At 40.2% G+C, this 19562-nt stretch overlaps 1 protein-coding gene across 4 annotated transcripts in view; it reads left to right on the top strand.

Annotated features, from left to right (window-relative positions):
• Window positions 1–19562, top strand: part of SCN8A (sodium voltage-gated channel alpha subunit 8) — a 1580263-nt gene that overhangs the window by 434895 nt on the left and 1125806 nt on the right. For 2 of the 4 annotated variants that reach the window (XM_044083431.1, XM_044083429.1), the window contains exon 6: window positions 12059–12403. In XM_044083431.1, coding sequence (XP_043939366.1) covers window positions 12059–12403 — 345 coding nt within the window. Of the gene's footprint in view, window positions 1–12058; window positions 12437–19562 lie in introns of all 4 variants that reach the window. The other 2 variants (XM_044083430.1, XM_044083428.1) reach the window with 1 other exon arrangement.

Genomic DNA, 19562 nt, shown 5'->3' with positions numbered 1-19562 from the left:
TAAATATAAAGCAAATAACAAAGGGTAAAGAGGACATTCTTGCCTGGTTCCTCTGTTCAGAAACAACATTTCAGAAAGGATCCCTTCACTTTAATTTTTGCCTCCAATCCCTCATATATCTTTCTAATTAATGTTGTTATTGTGTCAGGGAATATAAATGCTTCCATTTTCTTACTCATAAATTCCCAGCTTACTCTGTTGAATGTTTTCTTGACATCAAGACCCACTAACAATAGTGATATTTTCTTACACTCTGCTTGCCTCTGGATCATTATTGTTCTTTTAATGTTGTCAAATGTATGCCTGCACTCCACAAAACCACATTGATCCATATCTTTCAGCTTTGGCAACACCTTTGCCATTTTTTTAGCTATTATAGACTTAAACACTATATAGTCATGATTTAAAATTGAAATGGACCTCTGTGAAGATGGATCAGATGGGTATTTACCATCTTTAGGTATTAACAGCCACTACAGCTTTCTTCCAGGATGCTGGTACTTCCCTTCATTGAAAATACTGTTAAAACCTTTCAGATCTTTATCACTTTCTTCCCTCCTAGCTTCTAAATTTCCACAGGAATGTCATCTGTTCTTGGAGACTTTCCTGAAGATTAATTGCATATCGCCGTGTTTATCTCATCTCCTCCTATCTTAGTTGTTGAGCCTCATCTGCTCCTAACCTTGGCATACTAGAGTCTTCCATAAATATTTCCATTTTTGCTCTTTCTTGATTTCTTCTTTTTTCTGCTTTATACAAATTTTCATAATATATCCAAAATATGTCTAATACCTTTGCAAGATCTCTGGTTATTTTTATTGTTGTAGGCTCCCTATGTTTAGCAACATCCCTTTTTACTTTCTTTTGCCCAAGTCATTGTACTAGACGCTTTTATGCTGTAGAGTTATCAAAAAACAGTTACTTAACAGCAATCTTTCTAAACTCATGCATGTTATTCAGATACTTCCTTATTTTCTCTTTAGCACTCTGCAGTTACGCCTCTTGTTACATAAGATTCCCCTTATTCTGCAGTAGTTTAACTGTTGTCAGCCCCTCTAAATAATTCCTATAACAACTGTATTTGTTTTTATTTCTACCCTATTGACAGAGCTAGAAGAAAAATATTAAGATTTTAGGGATACCAGAGAAATTTGAGAACCAATACTGGCCCAAAGCACTGAAGGAGTTACCGGAAAGGAGAGTTGAGTCCAGAAGGGTGGGCGGGTTAAAAAATAATTTGATCACATAACCTCATGTTGCCAAGAGATGGAGGATGCAAAGAGTGCAAGGCCAATGGTCTTCATTTTCTAGAAGTATGAACAGAAAGAAAAGATTCTGAAGGCTGTGTGGGTACCCAGCAAAATGTTAATGGCAGGTGGTGAGCAAGTTTTTGTCAACCAGGATTATGCATATGAGAATTGGAGGAAAAAAATGCCTTTGCTCTGATGTTAAAGCTGTGTAAAGACAGGGCCATCAGGTGGAGAGTGTTGTACCCTGCAACTTTAAGCAAACAGTTTCATAAAATCATGTAGCTAACAGTTATGCCTGACATGACACCAAGCTGATTCATGAAGTTTGAAAATGTAAGTAAATTTTCACAGGGGCACTTCAGTCAAATATCAATCATCTATGAAACAGCTGACTTAGATTGGTTGGGAATTCCTTACCTTAATACAAGTGCAGGATAGCTTTTGTCTACATAGGAAGCATATATCCTCTGTCCCTAGAATGAGTGACGATGGTGAAAAAGGGGGAATAATTGCTGGGTACAACTACTAGAGAAGGTGAGGGAGGAAGGTAGACAATTCTTATTTTGACAAGCCATCAGATCTTCTTCTAGGGCCTTGCAACACTGTAGGAAATTAACCTGAGACATCAAATAGAGATGTGAATGCATGAGATTCAGAATCTAGGGCTCAATCTACAGTGCTAGTATTTTAGCCAAAATCTTATCATCCATGTTCCACAGGATTACTGTAAGTAAGTGACAGTGTCTCTTTAGGTATGCTTCACAGAGGTAGTAGTTGCTGATATCAGACCTACTCTTATAGTTACAGCAATTGGGCAGCTGGCATATATTTAAACTTCTAGAATAATTCAGCTATAGCTCATTGGGGTCAGGAACCTTGCCATTTCAGAATTTTTTCAAAAGTTATGTTTTTATCCTGAAGTTATCTGGCATCCTCATTTAGTAGTTAAAACAGGATAACATCCAGATACCCATTGTTCTGGAATGGGACTATACCCCCATGAGAAATGTATAGCCATGAACACTAGTTCCTGAGGGACCCCTATGATATCCTTATGACTTCTTTGTAACTTCCTTGAGTACACACTTAGGCTGATAACTGTGTGATGTGTTTTATACATTGAAGTACTATATTTTTGTACTGTGTAACATTTCACTGTATTTACAACAACCTTGAACATATATACTGTATATGGAGCTTTTCTCCCCAGGCCTCCACTGAAAAGAGGTATGCCAGTCATCCTTTCCTGGTAATCAAATGCAAAATAAATAAAAATAAAATTGTTCTGTTGCAACTTAGGGGCCAGTAGTTTGGAAGATGAAACCCCTTCATACTCCATTTGTGCGGCTCATGAAGATATTTAACTGCTCTGTATAGCTACAAAAGGACAGTAATCCCATCCTTATAACTTTTTTCACCTCGTAGACTATTCCAGAAATGATTTGCACACAGTCCCTTTTCTTCACTTGTCACTCTGTGTGTGACACTAACTTATACATTTAAGTGTAACTTGAACATATTTCATTGGGCCCTGTAAGATGCTGCACCCCTATCAACCATTTTCCAGTAGTCTGTACTCCACTCTTCACAATCATTTGTGTTCTTCGTGTGCTTAAGGTGGTGGTCCAAATGCTATTTCATGGATGATGCCTCTATCCCAAACCTTGTCATTAGTAACAAGATTGGACTGTGGTCTGAGATAGGTGCAGAGCTTATCTTTGAGGAAGACACCATCCTCCTCTGGGCTGTAACCTATCAACCAGAAATCCTAAGTCCTTAACATATAGAAGTATACTACTTCAGATGTATGCATAATAGTTATCTCTGTAATGCCAGTGAAAAAAATTAGTTATTTTCAGTAATGTCACTTTCACATGAGATATCCTTTCTAACCAGGTAGCAATAATGGCACTAACCCCCCTTCCCACTGATAGCATTGTTGTATGCATGCACCCCAGTTCCAATATTGCCCATATCAGATTTTTAAAAATGTCTTCATTCAACCCATAAAAGTTTCACAAAATAAACTCACCACGAGGGGTGTCTAACTTCAGTGAAAACCAAGTACATTGTGAGTCCTGTCTGATGATTGAAAGTTCCTATCCCATATCCTGACTTATCAATGTTGTCAGCTGGGTTTGCTCAACTAGCCAGCAAATATCCTCTCCAGCCTTTCAAAAATACTGCAGTTTCCTTATTTTTGCCTCTTGTTGGCCCTGTATTGTTGTAACTTTTTTTTTTTTTGGGGGGGGGGGTCTCTGACTGTTAAGCTCACTTCCCACACTGCTTTATTGATTGATTCCTCTAGGTCCATGGGCTCATCTTCACAATTCTCTTTCACTGTTGACTTGGAGACTAGAGTTGAGCAGCTAGAAGTGGTGTCATCATTTTCAGTGTTTCATTTTTTTTTCTTATGTCTCTTTCCTGCATGCTGAAAACACCATCAGGCTGGGTGGGCAATGGAGAATACTTGTAAGCACAAGTTCTGCCCAAGAGCCCATTGAGGAGTTACACCTGCTCCACACTCCCATCTGTTGGCCCTGGCTTTCTTTTTTCTCTGACCTCAGCTGGTGCTGCATGAAAGGGACACCCAGCATTCTCCTTCCCCTCCAAAATAGGCATGCCTTCCTCCCTGCCTTTGACGTCAAGAGACCGATGATAATCAAACTCAGGTCACCTGAGCCATAGTCAGAGCTGTATCCCTTTACAACAGCAGAACATCTCTTGTAGTAGTGTTATCTGAGATATGGATCCCCTCAAGTAGTCAAAAAATACCCTCCAGTTATGAAAAGTGGTGAACTAATTCATATTCCATAGAATGTGTCATACAAAAAAGACCCTTAAATCTTCAAGTAGCCTTGCTGTAGTGTCCTGCTGCCAAAGTAAAATGATAGGATTTGACTATCAGATTATAAACAAAGTATACTTTTAACAACTCCACTGTTAAGAAGCCAGTGCCACTTGGAATGGTAAGACTAACCTCATGGGAAATCTCCAAGTATGAGAACAAAACAGAAAGACCTCCTCAGTCAGTAACATTATTATATGTGCTTTGCAGTGCTAGAGATGGTTCCCTGATTCTATTCCCTTATTTAAATTTTCCATCTGCTACCTTGATGTCCACACAATTAAGATAGCTGCATACATTTCAGTTATAAAATGTGAACACCAAATCACCTCTGTTAAAATAATGCAGTATTGTAACTCATTAACTTCAAACAATTATGACAGAAAACCATTTTAGCCATAACACTGGTGTATACAGCTACCCCCGAGCAGAAATGCAATAGCATATTCATTCAGACCAGACTTTCAGTGAGTTACAACCACATCTCTTCTCTGATATATTAGCCTGTCTGTTTACCTAGCAAATTGCCTAACTAGGGAGAGGTAGTACAGTCCCTTGAAAAGCTGGTACTTATGGAATGAATTGTTGGGATTAATTTCATGCATGGTGTATTTGATTGTCACAGCATCTTAAATCAATTAAGCTTTAAAGCAGTATTGCCTCTCTTGCTCATTTACATACAGTAACTATTTAGCAAATGCAAGTAACCAAGACACTTCTGAAAGTTTAGAATCCCTGTATTGGGCCGTCCTACCCTAAAGCTGCCCACATCCCTGCTCCTGTAGATCAAAATCAGACAGAGTGTAAATGAGTGTGCAGTAATAATTATTCAAACTCAGAAGAAGAAAGCAGCATCATGTATATCCTGTTGAAGGTCATAATGTGCACAAGCCCTATCCATGCATCATGATACACATGCTGAACCCATTTCAGACAGCTGTAACCAAGTAGCTGCCAGACTCTTGCATCAAACTAAATAGTTCAAGTGCTCTAGCCAATCACAAGTAAAAGAGATAAGGTTCCAGGACACAGTACCACCCACATTACCTGCTGATCGTAGTCACCTTTGCTATTACTAAACATCCTCAGTTTGTTCCATTGATTTTTCAGATTGCACTGTCTTTCGCAGTGTGTGTGTGTGTGTGTGTGTGTGTGTGTGTGTGTGTGTGTGTGTGTGTGTGTGTGTGTGTGTGTGTGTGTGTGTGTGTGTGTGTGGTGGGGGGGCATCTGGCATGTTCATAGGTTCATACTAGGCTATCTGCCCTAGGGCATTTATAAGCCTAGCCAGAATATGTTTGGCTTTCGCCACCCATTTTAAATTAATTTTGCTATGCCCTTTTTCGAGGTTAGTATACTGTGCCTCTGTCTAACAGTGACACAGAAGTGATACCCGGGGTAAACCTACGATCTCCCATCCACTCATCAAGATTCCTCTTGAAGAGAGTCAATGAGGGACTCTGCCTAACCTGGACTGGGATTTTATTCCAGAGTGAAGGGAGCCTCTGGGTTATGAATCTATCCCTCCAGCATGTCCTATTTATTTCAGTGCTGAGGTTCAAGTCTCTCGAGCGCGTAGCTCAATGGGATTTGGATTTTCTGAGGTGCAGCATGTCCATTAATTCCGGGTTGGACATGGCTTTATACGTCAGGCACAGATCGCTTCTGAACAGGCGGTATGCCACTGAGTAGAGCTGGAGTTTCTTTAACCGGGCAGCATATGACATCTGTTTGAGCCCTTTGATCCTCTTGGTGAGGTACTTTTGGGGTCTTTCCAATTGCTACCGGTGTCTGGTAAGGTACATCCCAAAAGGGGCATTGTACTCTATTATGGGCCTGATGAGGGATGAGTAAAGAGGCACGATGACCTCCCCTGATCTAGATGTGAATCTCTTCATGATTAGGTGGGCTATATAAAATGTTTTTCTAACCACTTTGGCCATGTGGTTGTCAAATGAGAGATTGCTATCAACTTGGGTCCCCAGGTCCCTAATTACTTCTTCTGTACTTAATGGATTACCACCTATGTGGTAATTTGTGGGCACTTTGTTTTTGCCAAAGGGGATGACTATACACTTTTTGGCATTTAGCTTGAGGCCATGGCTCTGGCACCAGTTATCTGTTTTTATGAGGCCCTTTTGGTGGATGCTTGTGTCGGCTGGAGAGTCGATTATGGTGCCCAATTTGCAGTCATCTGCGAACTTGGTCAGCCACAGTCCTTCCGTGTTGGCCTGTACCTCCGAGAAATATATACCGAACAAGAGAGGTCCCAGGACTGAGCCTTGTGGGACACCACTTGTAACTGGTTTGGAGTCTGACATGGCTCCAGCAATTCTAACCATGTGGGTTCTGTCCTTGAGCCAGTTTGCAATCCATCTAGTGGCATAGGGGTTTATATTTAAGCTGGTGAGCTTATCTATAATGCCGGAGTGGGGTATTGTATCGAAGGCTTTTGCGAGATCAGGAGGCAGCTTTTTCATTTTTAATTGATGCTTGTAGTAAACTGAATTTGCTGGAGGTGGGTAGCTGGTGTTGGTGGTAATAGATTTACTTGGATAGGTGTCAGTCTGGGGATGAGGTGCTTTTCCTGTTCTTGAGGTCCAGCTGCTAGCTTTCTTTCTGCAGTGTGAGAAATATCTGTGTCTCATGGTCCTTCTTTGGATAACTGTTAATCTGGTCCCTAAGTAAGAAATTTATGTACATTTCATCTTATGAAGGTAGATCAAAGCTGGCTTACTTTCTATCAGTTGTAGCAGAGCTGTGCAGGGTATTTTAGTTGTACAGGGATTCCTGTATCTTCAAATCAGTATATGGCTGCAACAAAATTACTTTTATTTCACTTTTTCAATAAGTTTTTGAGGTCTGATTCAGAGATAAGATGCACAATACACTGTTAAGGTGAGGGTTTATGGACTAAATGTGCTCTAGCCTTTTCAAGCACTGTGGATTTACACATATATCTGTGTGCAGCTGGCAAAACCCTGTGCCTGCTTCATGCATATCTCTATGTCTGCAATTTAGACAACAGTACCTTATGTAGCAAACCTTCCACTAGTATGGTGGTACTGCTCTGGAGATCAGGGCTACTACTATAAAGCCAGAGTGCCTTGACCTCACTAGAGTAGCTATTTACTGCAGAATTTGCAGCACACATATGGTCAGTAGTTGCACAGTGCACACATTATACAAAACATACAAGTACCCACAAGTATATATTATTTTGAAAAGCTGTGACAGTATCATACAAAATTTGCCATAGGTGAACCTTTGTAATTGTCACGACAACAAAATGCAAATCCACTGCATGTGGACTGAATAATGTCTCCCAGATAAAATGACATGAAAGAGCTAGATACACATGGCCCACTTGTGTACAATCATTTGCATGATACACACATAGAAGCTGATTTTGCACTTGCCCATAACACTGTTGACTGCAAACGGCCCTGCTAAAACACAGCATCCTATTTCATAGGCATCTGTGGCCTTCATGTATTAAAACAGTATGCTGGACATGTTACACATGATAGTATACAGCTATATGCAAGCTCGCAAAAAGCCCATATGAACTCATACTGAACACTGACACAGTAGATCAGGATAGAATGATGTAGACCATGCTTATGTGGATGGATCCTACTGCCAGCAGTTCAGGTGCATATGGTAAAAACAGTTTGATCTTTATTGTGAGCATATATGAATGGTGTTTAACTTAGATTTGTGTTTTCCAGCTGACATTCTGTTGTAAAGCAGAATCTTGGGGTAACTGAAGAATATTGTATATGATATTGTTGCCATCATGTTTGGGAGTGTCTGCAGAGTTCCTGTTGCACCATTGGCATGTAGGTGAAAGTGAAGTGGTTGCACTGTCCAGTTACTGCTCATTATGTATGGCACCAAGTGATATATGCCACCTTACATCTCAAATTAATTACATGCAAACTAACGTGGAGCATGCTAATAATGTGGGAGGTAACTGGTCTTTCATTCTGTACTGTGTAAGACAGGAAGTTGTGGCTGATAGTGCCTATTAGGCCTGTTTTGTAGTAATCTTAAAATTAAGCAGATGTAAGCTCCTGGGCTGAGCCTGAATGAGTTTCTGTGGAACTGTGTGCTACCTTGGTTAACAAAAATATTATTTTATTATTGCCTTTGGCTTAGCAAGTAGCACACTTACTTTGATGCTGGAATTTGAAAATGTTGTGGACTGTATTCCCACCTCAGCTACTTGTATTAATTTTCCATTTCTGGCATTTCAGTAAAAAGTATAAAGGGGTGCTGCACTCCGGAGGGTGCCGTACTTTAGATGAGGTATTTAACCCCAAGTCCCGACAACTTAAGTTGATATTAGTTCTGCTGGATGTAAAAGATCCCATGGCACTTATCAAAAAGTAGAGGCTGTTTATTTGCAGTCAAGGTGTTGGCACAATTTACGTGCAATAGAATGTTGTAAATGTATATTCAGTTTTATGCAAGTATTTTATTTCAGCTTAATAACTGGGTAAGTGGACTAGTTGGCAAACTCTTCAGTCACAACCGAAGCACCATGGTGTAAAGCACAAACAGAAAATTATGCATAGACTGAAGAGAATACATAGTTGTACATAGTACTGTAACAGAGTAGAGAAAGTGCGCTTCTATGTTATTTACAGTTATAAATGCTAGTTATACTATTATTTACTGTATATGCAATTAAGGTAGACTTTGAACCAGTGGTTAATTGTTTAAAAGTATGTCTTCACAAGAAAGATTTGACTACAGTCTGAGCTGCAAAGACTAGCCATGGAATTTACACAATTAAAACCTTTTGTATGCATGGCTGCAGTGGTGCAGCAGTTAGTGTTGTCTCTTTACAGCAAGAGCTTCTTCGGTTCGATTCTCGGCAGGAGTTCCTTCCATGCAGAGTCTGCATGTCCTCCCTGCAGTCAAGTGAGTTTTAAAGACATGCAGGTAGGTACGTGTGTGTATGCGTGTGCCTTCTGTGAAGGATGGGCACTGGGCTGGCAACTCGACACTGTAAAAACACCACTGCCAATCAGTCTGTGGACTGGTGATCCGCTGTGGTGACCGCCTAACTGGGAAAAGCCGAAAGGCATTGCTTTGCTAAAACCTTTTGAATGCATATTTTCAGATATTATCCTAAATCTTGTTTACCTATTTTTTTATCCTTATGTCTATCCACCCTTTTTGATAGAAAGACAGTTTTATTCATATTTTTAACTTCTTTCAAGTCCTAATTTTTAATTACACTATTCTTTTTCTTCAAATCAGGTAACTGTCTTATGCATTTTTCCACATCAGACTTCTCCATGTTCTTATGCAGTATGTTAATAATTTTAAGCACACCTATTCTTACTCTTTTGCTTTTAACACCTCACTTTCCCCATATTTATACATTTTTAAAGAAATATGTCCTACTGTTTTTTCTGCACTATACAAATTGCATTCCCTTTCCTTGTCTCTATTATACTTTCTTACTATTATATTCCACAGAAAATCTATCCATTCCCACTTCTCCTTAAACTGATTATATCTTTCCTGGACAGCTCCCCCACAAAAATTCTTACCATGGGTCAAGTAAGTAAATTTGTCTCATTATGTCATTTTACCAATTTTTCCTAGCCTGCTTAGCTTTTTATATATATTTCTGTAACATTGTCTGCTTAAAATATTACTGAACATTATTTTTCTCTGTCCTCTTTCTTTTCTTCTGTCTCCCAGCTTCCAACAGTTGTTATATCTTTCATTCAGTAGTCTTGTCTTCATTATCCAGAACAAATGTAAAGTCCTCACATAGGTTATATGATTGATGAAAACTAGACCAGACTTGTCTTTTATATTGTAAAGAATACCTCTTTTAGTAGATTAAAACATGAACCCCATATTATTCCATGAATTCAGGTGAGCAACTCAAGTTCTTTCTCTGATGGAACTATAAACACACTTCTTAAATATGCTATTTTTTCTCATTATAACTGTATGAATTAAATAAACATTCTTTAAAAAAATAGCATGTTTAATATATTTTAATTCAATTTCTCTATTATTCTTTTTCTCTCTTCCTTACTATGTTTGCCCAAATTAAAGTTTCAGAATGTTAACTTTCATTTGCATAAAGTAAATAACTTATTTACTTACCACATCCTACAATAGATTAGTGGATTCACCTTATGGCTTGGCCAAATTTCCCCTAGTCAGTATGAATACCACCTTAAGTTTCCCTTGAAAAGTGGCCACTGGCATAGTGGGACTAACATGGTTAATAAAAAATAAAAAAAGGCCTGTACATGAGCTGTGAATGGTATGCATCAGTTAAAAGATTTTGGCTGTAATTGCAGTCTTTTGACTGGAAGCTTTTATACATTAATTGGAAAGCCTTTGACCAGAGATTTGCTTGACAAGAGTTTATCTGGGAATGTATCTCTGTGTGTAACTACTGTGAGTCTCCCTTCTAGAATGGTTTCACAAAAATGGACACTAATGACACTAGCGAAATGTACATGTGCTGCAGATTATCACATGCCTTTAGGCTGTTGGCGAGCCATCACAAAACCCATATTGCTGTGTTATGCTGCTTTCAAATGTAGAACGACTGGGATGGTGCTCGCAGGTATACAGTTCAGTATAGTATGTCTCACAACCTACTCACAGCACATTGCATGGTAAGAAAGTATGAGATGCATCTCTGAATCTGCCAAAAGTCATTTTGTGTAGAATATGTCCATGGGATTCGGAGATTTTGGTGCACTGCAGAGTTTACTTAATCTTCCCTTCTGTTTCATCTTTTTCCATTTATCTAGTTCCCTTTTTAGATTAGTGCTTAAGCATCTCTTATAGAAAAGAAAATGTTAACAATGTTCAGTAAGCACACAACTATGGTAGCTTTTGGTGATAAACTGAAACTGAAGAAGACATTATAATGTATCCAGCATTACGTACTTGCATGGAATTTTGTTGTAGAAGCTGTATCATTAAATGTTTGCACAGTATATGTGTGTGTATATATATATATATATATATATATATATATATATATATATATAGTGTTGAATTCTTTACCTTAAACAGTTCTGATGTGTAATAAAAACAGAACTCGACAAGCCGTAAACTTCACATATATGGGTCTACTTCTAAATTTCAAACATTCAGAACGTTGAATTGCTTATGGTCGAGACCCATAAGATCAACGTTTTGAAAGTTTTAACCCTTTAAATGGAGATTGCTGTACAGCACAGAACATTATATTTACCATTTTCCTCGCTGTAGTGTGAACTAGGAGTTGGTATATTTAATCAGCAGGGGGTGTGGGGGTGCAGGGGGCTTGCACCCCTGCAAAAATGTAAAAAAAAATGTATTTATTTTTTTTTTATTTAACTTTCGAAATGTCGATCTTATGGTCTTGACCATAAGCAATTTGAAGTTCTGAAAGTACAGAATTTGGAAGTAGACCCATGTGTATATGTATATAAAAAATTGAATATTGGTTTATTTATTTTAAAATTGAAAACATTTGTCTAATATTTGTCTTTGCATTATTAAAATGTTTTGCTTATTTTGTTTGTTTTGATTCATGAAAATAAGCAGTTTGATTTCTGTTTCCAAAGATAAAAGAAGGTATTTGAATCCATTTATATTAATGCTATATCTTGTTATAAGCTGTAATAGACTGATCACAAATTTATGAATTAAAGATGTTAGTTTTCTGTATTGTCTCAGAATTTGACAATTTAGCAGTAATGAAAAGTATCAATAAATTTAATTTCTAATGATCAGAAATTATTGTTAGAAATTTAACGTAAAGAGTCAAAGAGCCTGCAGAGGAAGGTTGTTTACAAAGGTTAAAATATATTGGTTTGATGCAGTAAGGAAGACTAGACAACAAAGCTAATCACAGTAGATGCAAAAAAATGTGCCTTTTCTTTGTTACAATAAATGTTTTGTTTTTCATTTGTTTCTGTTTCAGTCACTGCTTAGTATTCCTGGCACCCCTTTTCTCTCAAGACATAACAGCCGAAGCAGTATCTTCAGTTTTAAAGGCAAAATGAGAGATGCAGGTTCCGAAAATGACTTTGCAGATGATGAGAATAGTACAGTAGAGGAGAGTGAAGGCAGACGCGACTCTTTGTTTATACCTGTGCGACCAAATGAGAGGAGGAATAGCTACAGTGGGTACAGCCAAGGCAGCAGATCATCACGAATCTTCCCCGTTCTCCCGCACAAGAGGAACAGCACAGTGAATTGCAATGGTGTGGTCTCCCTTATCGGTGGTCCAGGTTCTACTCTGCCCGGCGGACGCCCTCTGCCTGAGGTGATAATAGATAAGGCAGCTACTGATGACAGCGTAAGGAAGTTAATGAGTAGCTCAGTCTAGGCATGGCGGTCTATCCTTTTCCGCTTTTCTGTATGCCGCCCATCCTAACCAAAAGGAAGCCCCAAAGGAATGAAAATTGGTTTGTCTACCCTCAGGATAACACATCAAATTGATTTTAAATTGTCATTCACCTTTTTCCTTTCTCTTAACTTAACATTTAAGTACCTTACCCTTCAGAAAAATGGCTTGAAATTGTGAAGTCAGAAAACAAAAATGTTTCACTCTACTAGTATAAGTGCCAGAATCTTGTTTTTGAGCAGTGTAAACTTGAAATTGGTGTTGAAACATTTGCTTTAAATTAGACCTTAAAAACACAATAGAAAATATTTGTGTTATAATTGCCATGTGCCTGAAAACAGTGTTTAATGTATACCATTTTATGACCTTGTTGCCGCTAAGTAACAAAAGGCAAAATGAGTGAGCGTTCTACTCATTTTTTTTCTAAAAGCTGAGGTTTGATTGCTGTTTTTAGATCTATGAACACACAGATATTTAGTTACAGATCATTGCTGATAAAAGCAGATTTGTTTTGATAGAATAATCCACAAATACTTAGCATATATTCTTAGGAGAGTGAAAGCTGAATGGTTGGCCTTTTAAAGATAATTGTATAAATAGCAGTAGCCTGACTTTTGCTTGCTATTGTGTGTAGCGCAAAACAGATAATTTTAGCTCTGATGAGGGGGGAAAAAGTACAGTTGTCATTTTATATCTCGTTACCCCTGAGCCATGGGATTCTGATATACTGGTAGAGTGTGGACCGTTAAATGATTTGCTTAAATTTTAATGGGAAACAGTGATATGGTACTGAAATATACTGCATGCTTTACTTCTGTGGCAAGGTATGATATTTTATCTTTCAAGTATAGATGGATTCCTGCAGGTTTATAGTTATACCACTGGCAAATAAATATGTCCCTCAGCCTTAAACTGAGCATTAGTGTTGACAAGTTTAATGTATGCCATTTTGATCCATTACATTTGGGAACTGCTTTAAAACATTTTGCAATGACACCAGCAAACCAGACTTTGTATAAGGACAGTTTACAGCAGATGATAAACAGCTGCTTTGATTTTGAACATGTACAGTTCTGTGTTGCTTACGTTTTATTAGCTTGTAGTAAACTATGAATCTGATGTTGTTAATCTTCATTCATTCCTTATTGATGGGTCTCGGTTCCATCCTTGGAACCGACCCGGCTAATATAACAAGCTCACGCCAGCCAAAAAACTCTCCAGCCAAGTCTTACCTATAGTGCCCTCTCCTCATCTCCCCAGATCTCATTTGCCACGTACTTCTCAAGACGTGTCAAGCCAGCTCTCAGCTAAGTAGTGGATATTTGTTATATTTTCTGTAAAATTCTCTCTAGTCTCTTAAATATTTTTTGCTTCTTTGGTCATTGATAGTTTTGCTTACCCTTTGTTGATTCTGGAGTGGTTCTAGCCCCTTTCTTACCATTTATTTGGTATTCTTAGTACCATTGTTGATACAGGCCCCTCCCTTACCGCTGTGGTAATTATCATACCATTGTTGGCATTCATCCCCCTTTTTATAGGTTCATAGGTAGATACTAGGCTATCTGCCCTAGGGCATTTGTAAGCCTAGCCAGAGTGTATTTGGCTTCCGCCTCCCTATTTGATTAGCCTACTGTGCCTCTGTAAAGTAGGTCACAGAAGGTACCCTTTTAAGATTAGTTTACTGTGCCTCTGTCTAGCAGGGACACAGAAGAGATCCCAGGGGTGAATTTGCGATTTCCCATCCACACGTTCAGATTTAGCTTGAAGAGGGTCAGCGAGGGGCTGTGTCTAACATGAATTGGGATTCTATTCCAGAGTGAGGGGAGCCTCTGGGAAATGAATCTGTCCCTCCAGCACGTCCTATTTATTTTTGTGCTGAGGTTTTAGTCCCTGGAGCGTGTAGCTCTAAGGGACTTGGATTTTTTTGAGGTGGAGCATGTCCATTAATTCTGGGTTTGACATGGCTTTGTACGTCAGGCATAGATCGCCTCTGAGTAGGCGGTAAGCAACTGAGTAGAGCTGGAGTTTCTTTAGTCGAGCTGCATAGGACAGCTGTTTGTAGCCCATGATCCTCTTGGTGAGGTACTTTTGGGGTCTCTCCAGTTGCTACAGGTGTCGGGTAAGGTACATCCCAAAAGGGGCATTGTATTAAATTATGGGCCTGATGAGTGACGAGTAGAGGGGCACAATGACCTCTCTTGATCTAGATGCAAACCCTTTTGTGATAAGGTGGGCTATATAGAAGGTCTTTCTAACCACTTTGGCAATGTGATTATCAAAGGAGAGATTACTATCTACGTTGGTCCCCAAATCTCTAATTACTTCTTCCGTACTTAATGGATTACCACCTATGTGGTAATTTGTGGGCACCTTGTTTTTCCCAAAGGGGATGACTATGCACTTTTAGCATTTAGCTTGAGGACGTGGCTCTGGCACCAAGCATCCGTCTCTGTGAGACCCTTTTGGAGGATGCTTGTGTCAGCTGGAGATTCGATTATGGCCCCCAATTTGCAGTCATCTGCGAACTTTGTCAGCCATAATCCCCCCGTGTTAGCCTGAACCTCAGAGAAGTATATACCGAACAAGAGAGGTCCCAGAATTGAGCCCTGTGGGACGCCACTTGTAACTGGTTTGGATTCGGACATGGCACCTGCGATTCTGACCATGTGGGTTCTATCTCTGAGCCAGTTTGCAACCCATCTTGTGATATAGGGGTTGATATTTCAGCTGGTAAGCTTATTTATGATGCCCGAGTGGGGTATTGTGTCGAAGGCTTTTGCGAGGTCGAGGTAGGCTGTGTGGACTACCTTGCCCTGATCTATGGCTTTGGTAACTGTTTCAAATAAATCAACTAGGTTTAAGAGGCAAGATCTGCCCTTAACAAAGCTGCATTGGGTAGGGTCCAGTGTCTGGAGGCTCCCAATGTCTTTGTTTATGAGTTCCATGATAATACGCTCCATAGCTTTACAGATCAGACTAGTCAGGCTTGTGGGGCAATAGTTCCCGGGGTCCGTTGTGGCACCACCTTTGTGGAGTGGGACCACTGTAGCTGTATGCCATTCTTTGGGTACATATCCTGTAGTAAGGCTAAGTTTGAACAGTAACTTAATGTGAGGGTTCAGTTCTTCTTGGAGCTTGTGTAAGACACAGCCTGGTACACCATCCGGTCCCATAGATGCTGTGTTTTTTGCTTTGGAGAGGACAGCTTTCACCTGTGCATCTGTGATGTCAGGGAGGTTACATTCAGTTGGGATAGGCATTTGCTCCTTTGGGGGGTAAGGGGGAGAGAAGTTTGCGCTGAATCTGTCTGCCAGGATGTTGGCTATGTCTGTAGGTTTGGTATATTTTGTACCGTTATGCAATAATTCAGAGCATATCTGGGAGTTTCCACCCATATTCCTGACATAACTAAAGAAGGCCTTGTGATTATCTTTAGTGTCTAGGGCAAATTTTCTTTCGAAACTGGCCTTTGATGATTTTGAGGGATCGAAGTTTCTTGCTAATACTGATCAGAGATGCCTTCCCTTTTTGGGATTTTGCTCTGTCATGTAGTAGCTTCCTCCTTCTGTTGTATAGCTTATTTATGGCCGGGGTCCGCCAGACCGGTCTCCTGTTTTTGGAGGAGTGAGTCTTGGTTTTATTTGGGATAGCACGATCCATGCATTCCTGCAGGTGCTCATAGAATGCATTTATAAAGGATTCTGCAGATTGGGCTGTATTATCCTCTGGCCCAGGGGCTTTGAAGGATTCCACCTCAGTCTTGAGAAGTGCAAAGTTGGCTTTTGAGAAATTCTTTACAGTGATTTCCTTGGCTGGGGGTGGGGACGGGATATGGATGTCCAGGGAAATTTGTTTATGGTCTGATCTTACCAATGAGGGGTTTACCTCTGGTGTGGAACATAGAGTCCCCATGTTGGTGATGACCAGGTCCAATATGTTGTTCCCTCTTGTGGGAGTGGTGACCAGTTGTTCCATCTCGTTAGAGTTTATAAATTCAAGGAACCGTTGGGCGAGTGTGTTTGGGCTTGAGTAGTTTTCCCACTCAATGTGTGGGTAGTTGAAGTCACCCAATAACCTAGTGTTTGGAGAGACCTTCATATTCTCCAGTGTTCTCAGGAATGCCAAGTGGGGTTCCTGTAACAGGGAGGGTGTTCTGTAGCAGGCTACAAACTGAAAGGCAGTTTTGTCCACTGTTAGTTGCACATGGATGGTTTCCAATGCTTCGTGCAGTGCCACTAACCTGGAGGTGTAGGTATCTTTGATGAATATAGACACTCCCCCTCCTTTTGTGCTTCGGTCCGATTTTTGGGGACGAAACGCATGGTATGAGTTATAACCTGGTAGTGCTGGGGTGCTCTCAGGAGCCTTGAACCAGGTTTCTGTTACTGCACAGACTTCGATTTTCTCCATACTGAGGAGAGCCTCGAGTACGTGCATCTTGAGGTTTAGACTTCTGGCATTGAGTAGCATTACCTTTAGTTTTTTTATCCTTGGGTTGTCTATGGAGGTGGGTTTGTCCTTTGAGCCTTGCCTAAAAAAGGCACTATGGGGGTGGCAAGAGCCTTGGCCAGTATACAAAAGCCTAAGGGTGACCGGTGCAAGCCGTCCCTAGCGAAGCAACGTGGCTTGTCGAGCATGTCATCCCAGGCTGACAGACACTGGATCCCCTTTGAATGACACCAATACTTTAGCCAATTGTTGAAACTGATCATTTTGTCTTTATACTGTGGCATCATTCTTGGTGAGGGCAAGATGCTACTCAAGGTCAGGGTCATACCAGCCTGGGCTACATGGTCAGAGAGCTCCTCTATGTCTCTTTTCATGTAGTCCAGGGAGGTACATCTTAGGTCATTCACACCAGCATGGACAATGACGGAGTCATACTTGTACTTGCTTTGGAGTGACCCGAGTGCTTGCGTTATGTGCCGGATCCTGGCACCCAACAGGCAGCTTACAGTGACCTTCTCCTTGTTCTGTCTGGTGTGCGGGACGTCAGTGTGCCAGACAATAGAGTCCCCTATAACAAGTGTATTTGGTATGTTGTTTGACCTTAAGGGCTGTGACTGTGAGGCACACTGATTTTGTGAGATGAGATATGTGATTTGTGGGTATTGTTGAGGGGTGGCTGTTGCTTGGATGTCTGCTTAGGAGGTCTTTGCTGTTTAGGCAGATTTTTATTTAGAGCCTCCGAATATGTTTTTGTGTGTTTATGTGTTGGGTATGCAGATGCGATAGGTCTGTGTGAGACCGGATTTGTGGTGTAGGTGGTTACCTTTTCCTCCTGACTGACTGTGCCAGTCTTAGGTTGAGAGAGCTCTGCCTCCAGTTTGGCTGTGTAATTGCATTTCTCACATGTATTAAAGTTTGTTGGAAGGAGGAGAGGGTTGTCTGTGTACATAAGGCAATTGTAACATTGCCTCAAAATTCCCAGATTCACCAGCTGGACTGGAGAGTAACCTTGAAACTGACCCTTGGACATACCAGATTAGTATAGGGAACTGTTTTTTTACTGATCAGATTAGGGAAGGGAACTGATTTTTCACTTGATCAGGAAGGACCAATCGGGAGCCTAATACTTATGAGAAGTCAAGGAGGGTGTAGTGCTTTAGTTAGTTAGTGTTTCCTTATAAGAGCTGAGCTAGTGCAGGGCTTTAGAAAGAGAATAGAGTGATTACTTTGAGAGTTTGAACAGTTCTAAGAGAAAAAGTGAAGAGCAGACTTTGTGGAGCCTGGAATAGTTTAAACCTGTTTAGGCGGCGCTGCCCGATGCTGCTCAGTGCACAAAACCGCGCAAAAAGAGAGTTGTAGGGTTTTAAGAGGGAGAGATCAAGGAGTTTAGAATTGACCCAAAATGGCCAATAAAACTACAGCTTCTAGGCAGTAACCACTCCTCCAGGGACAGGCAGGCTGTTCAGTGTTAACCACCCCCATTGGTGAACACAGAGACTTCCCTTTAGCCCAAACAAGCACTGGCCTTCTAGAAACTTCCAAACAGTTCAGAACAGCAAATCTGTAACTGAACTTTCTTAACTTTCAGAAAGTGGGAAAAAAGCAAGATTTTTTTTCTTTTTGTTGTAGTTTAAAGGTAACAGAGATACATAAGCAGCAAAAATAATCACAACAATGCAATAAATGACCCCACACTTGAGTGCTAGGCCAAAATCAGGTAAAATGCAGTTTTTAGAAAAAAAAACTATTTTAAATTAAGTGCAACACAGGAAATGCAGTAAACAGGCTCTAGATGTGTTCCAAGTACTGTTACTTATATAAACTTTAGCAAGCCGGAAAATGCCAAAAAGTAGGCGGCAAAGCAGTAAAACTTAACAAAAAATCAGAAGAAAATACTTAAAATCACAAAAGTGGCTCCTTTTCTTTTCTCCCCTTGGTAGGTGCTTCAGCAACAACTAGCAAGCCTGAAAAGATGCCAAAACCACAAGGTAGCCGGGTTTTAAGAGAGACAGATCAAGGAGTTTAGAATTGACCCAAAATGGCCAATAAAACTACAGCTTCTAGGCAGTAACCACTCCTCCAGGGACAGGCAGGCTGTTCAGTGTTAACCACTCCCACTGGTGAACACAGAGACTTCCCTTTAGCCCAAGCAAGCACTGGCCTTCTAGAAACTTCCCTTCTTTCCTTACCTTTCTTTGTTAAAAAAAATTCTTTTTTTCAGTCTGTGTGTGTTTACCTATTCTCGGCTTTTGACTTGAATTTGATATAGTTAAAGTTGCGTTGTGTTTGTGTTGGGATAATGTTTGATAAAAAAGGAACAACTGGATTTAAGCAGTGTGATAAATGTGGGAGAAAGATGCCCAACTCGGATGGACATCTTTCGTGTGTCTACTGTCTTGGAGTCCCCCACCTTCAAGTTCAACCACCTTGTGAACTCTGTAAAGGGTTCAACTCTCACACTTTAGCAGAGCGAAAAAATAAATTAATCTTGAAAGGACTACTGAAAACTCCCTTTTCAGAGGCACTATCTGAGGTGGAGGTCTCAGCACCTCCTAGAAAAGACAGTAAAAAGAGAGGTCACTCGGTTCCGACCTCTCCTAGCTTTAAGGAACTGAAGTCTTCCAAGGCT

The sequence above is a fragment of the Protopterus annectens genome, chromosome 9.part0 (assembly GCF_019279795.1).
Source record: "Protopterus annectens isolate FY-2018-M chromosome 9.part0, PAN1.0, whole genome shotgun sequence".
NCBI classification, from domain to species: domain Eukaryota; kingdom Metazoa; phylum Chordata; order Ceratodontiformes; family Protopteridae; genus Protopterus; species Protopterus annectens.
Note: the sequence above shows the minus strand (reverse complement) of the source record. Positions and strands in the feature narration are given on the sequence as shown.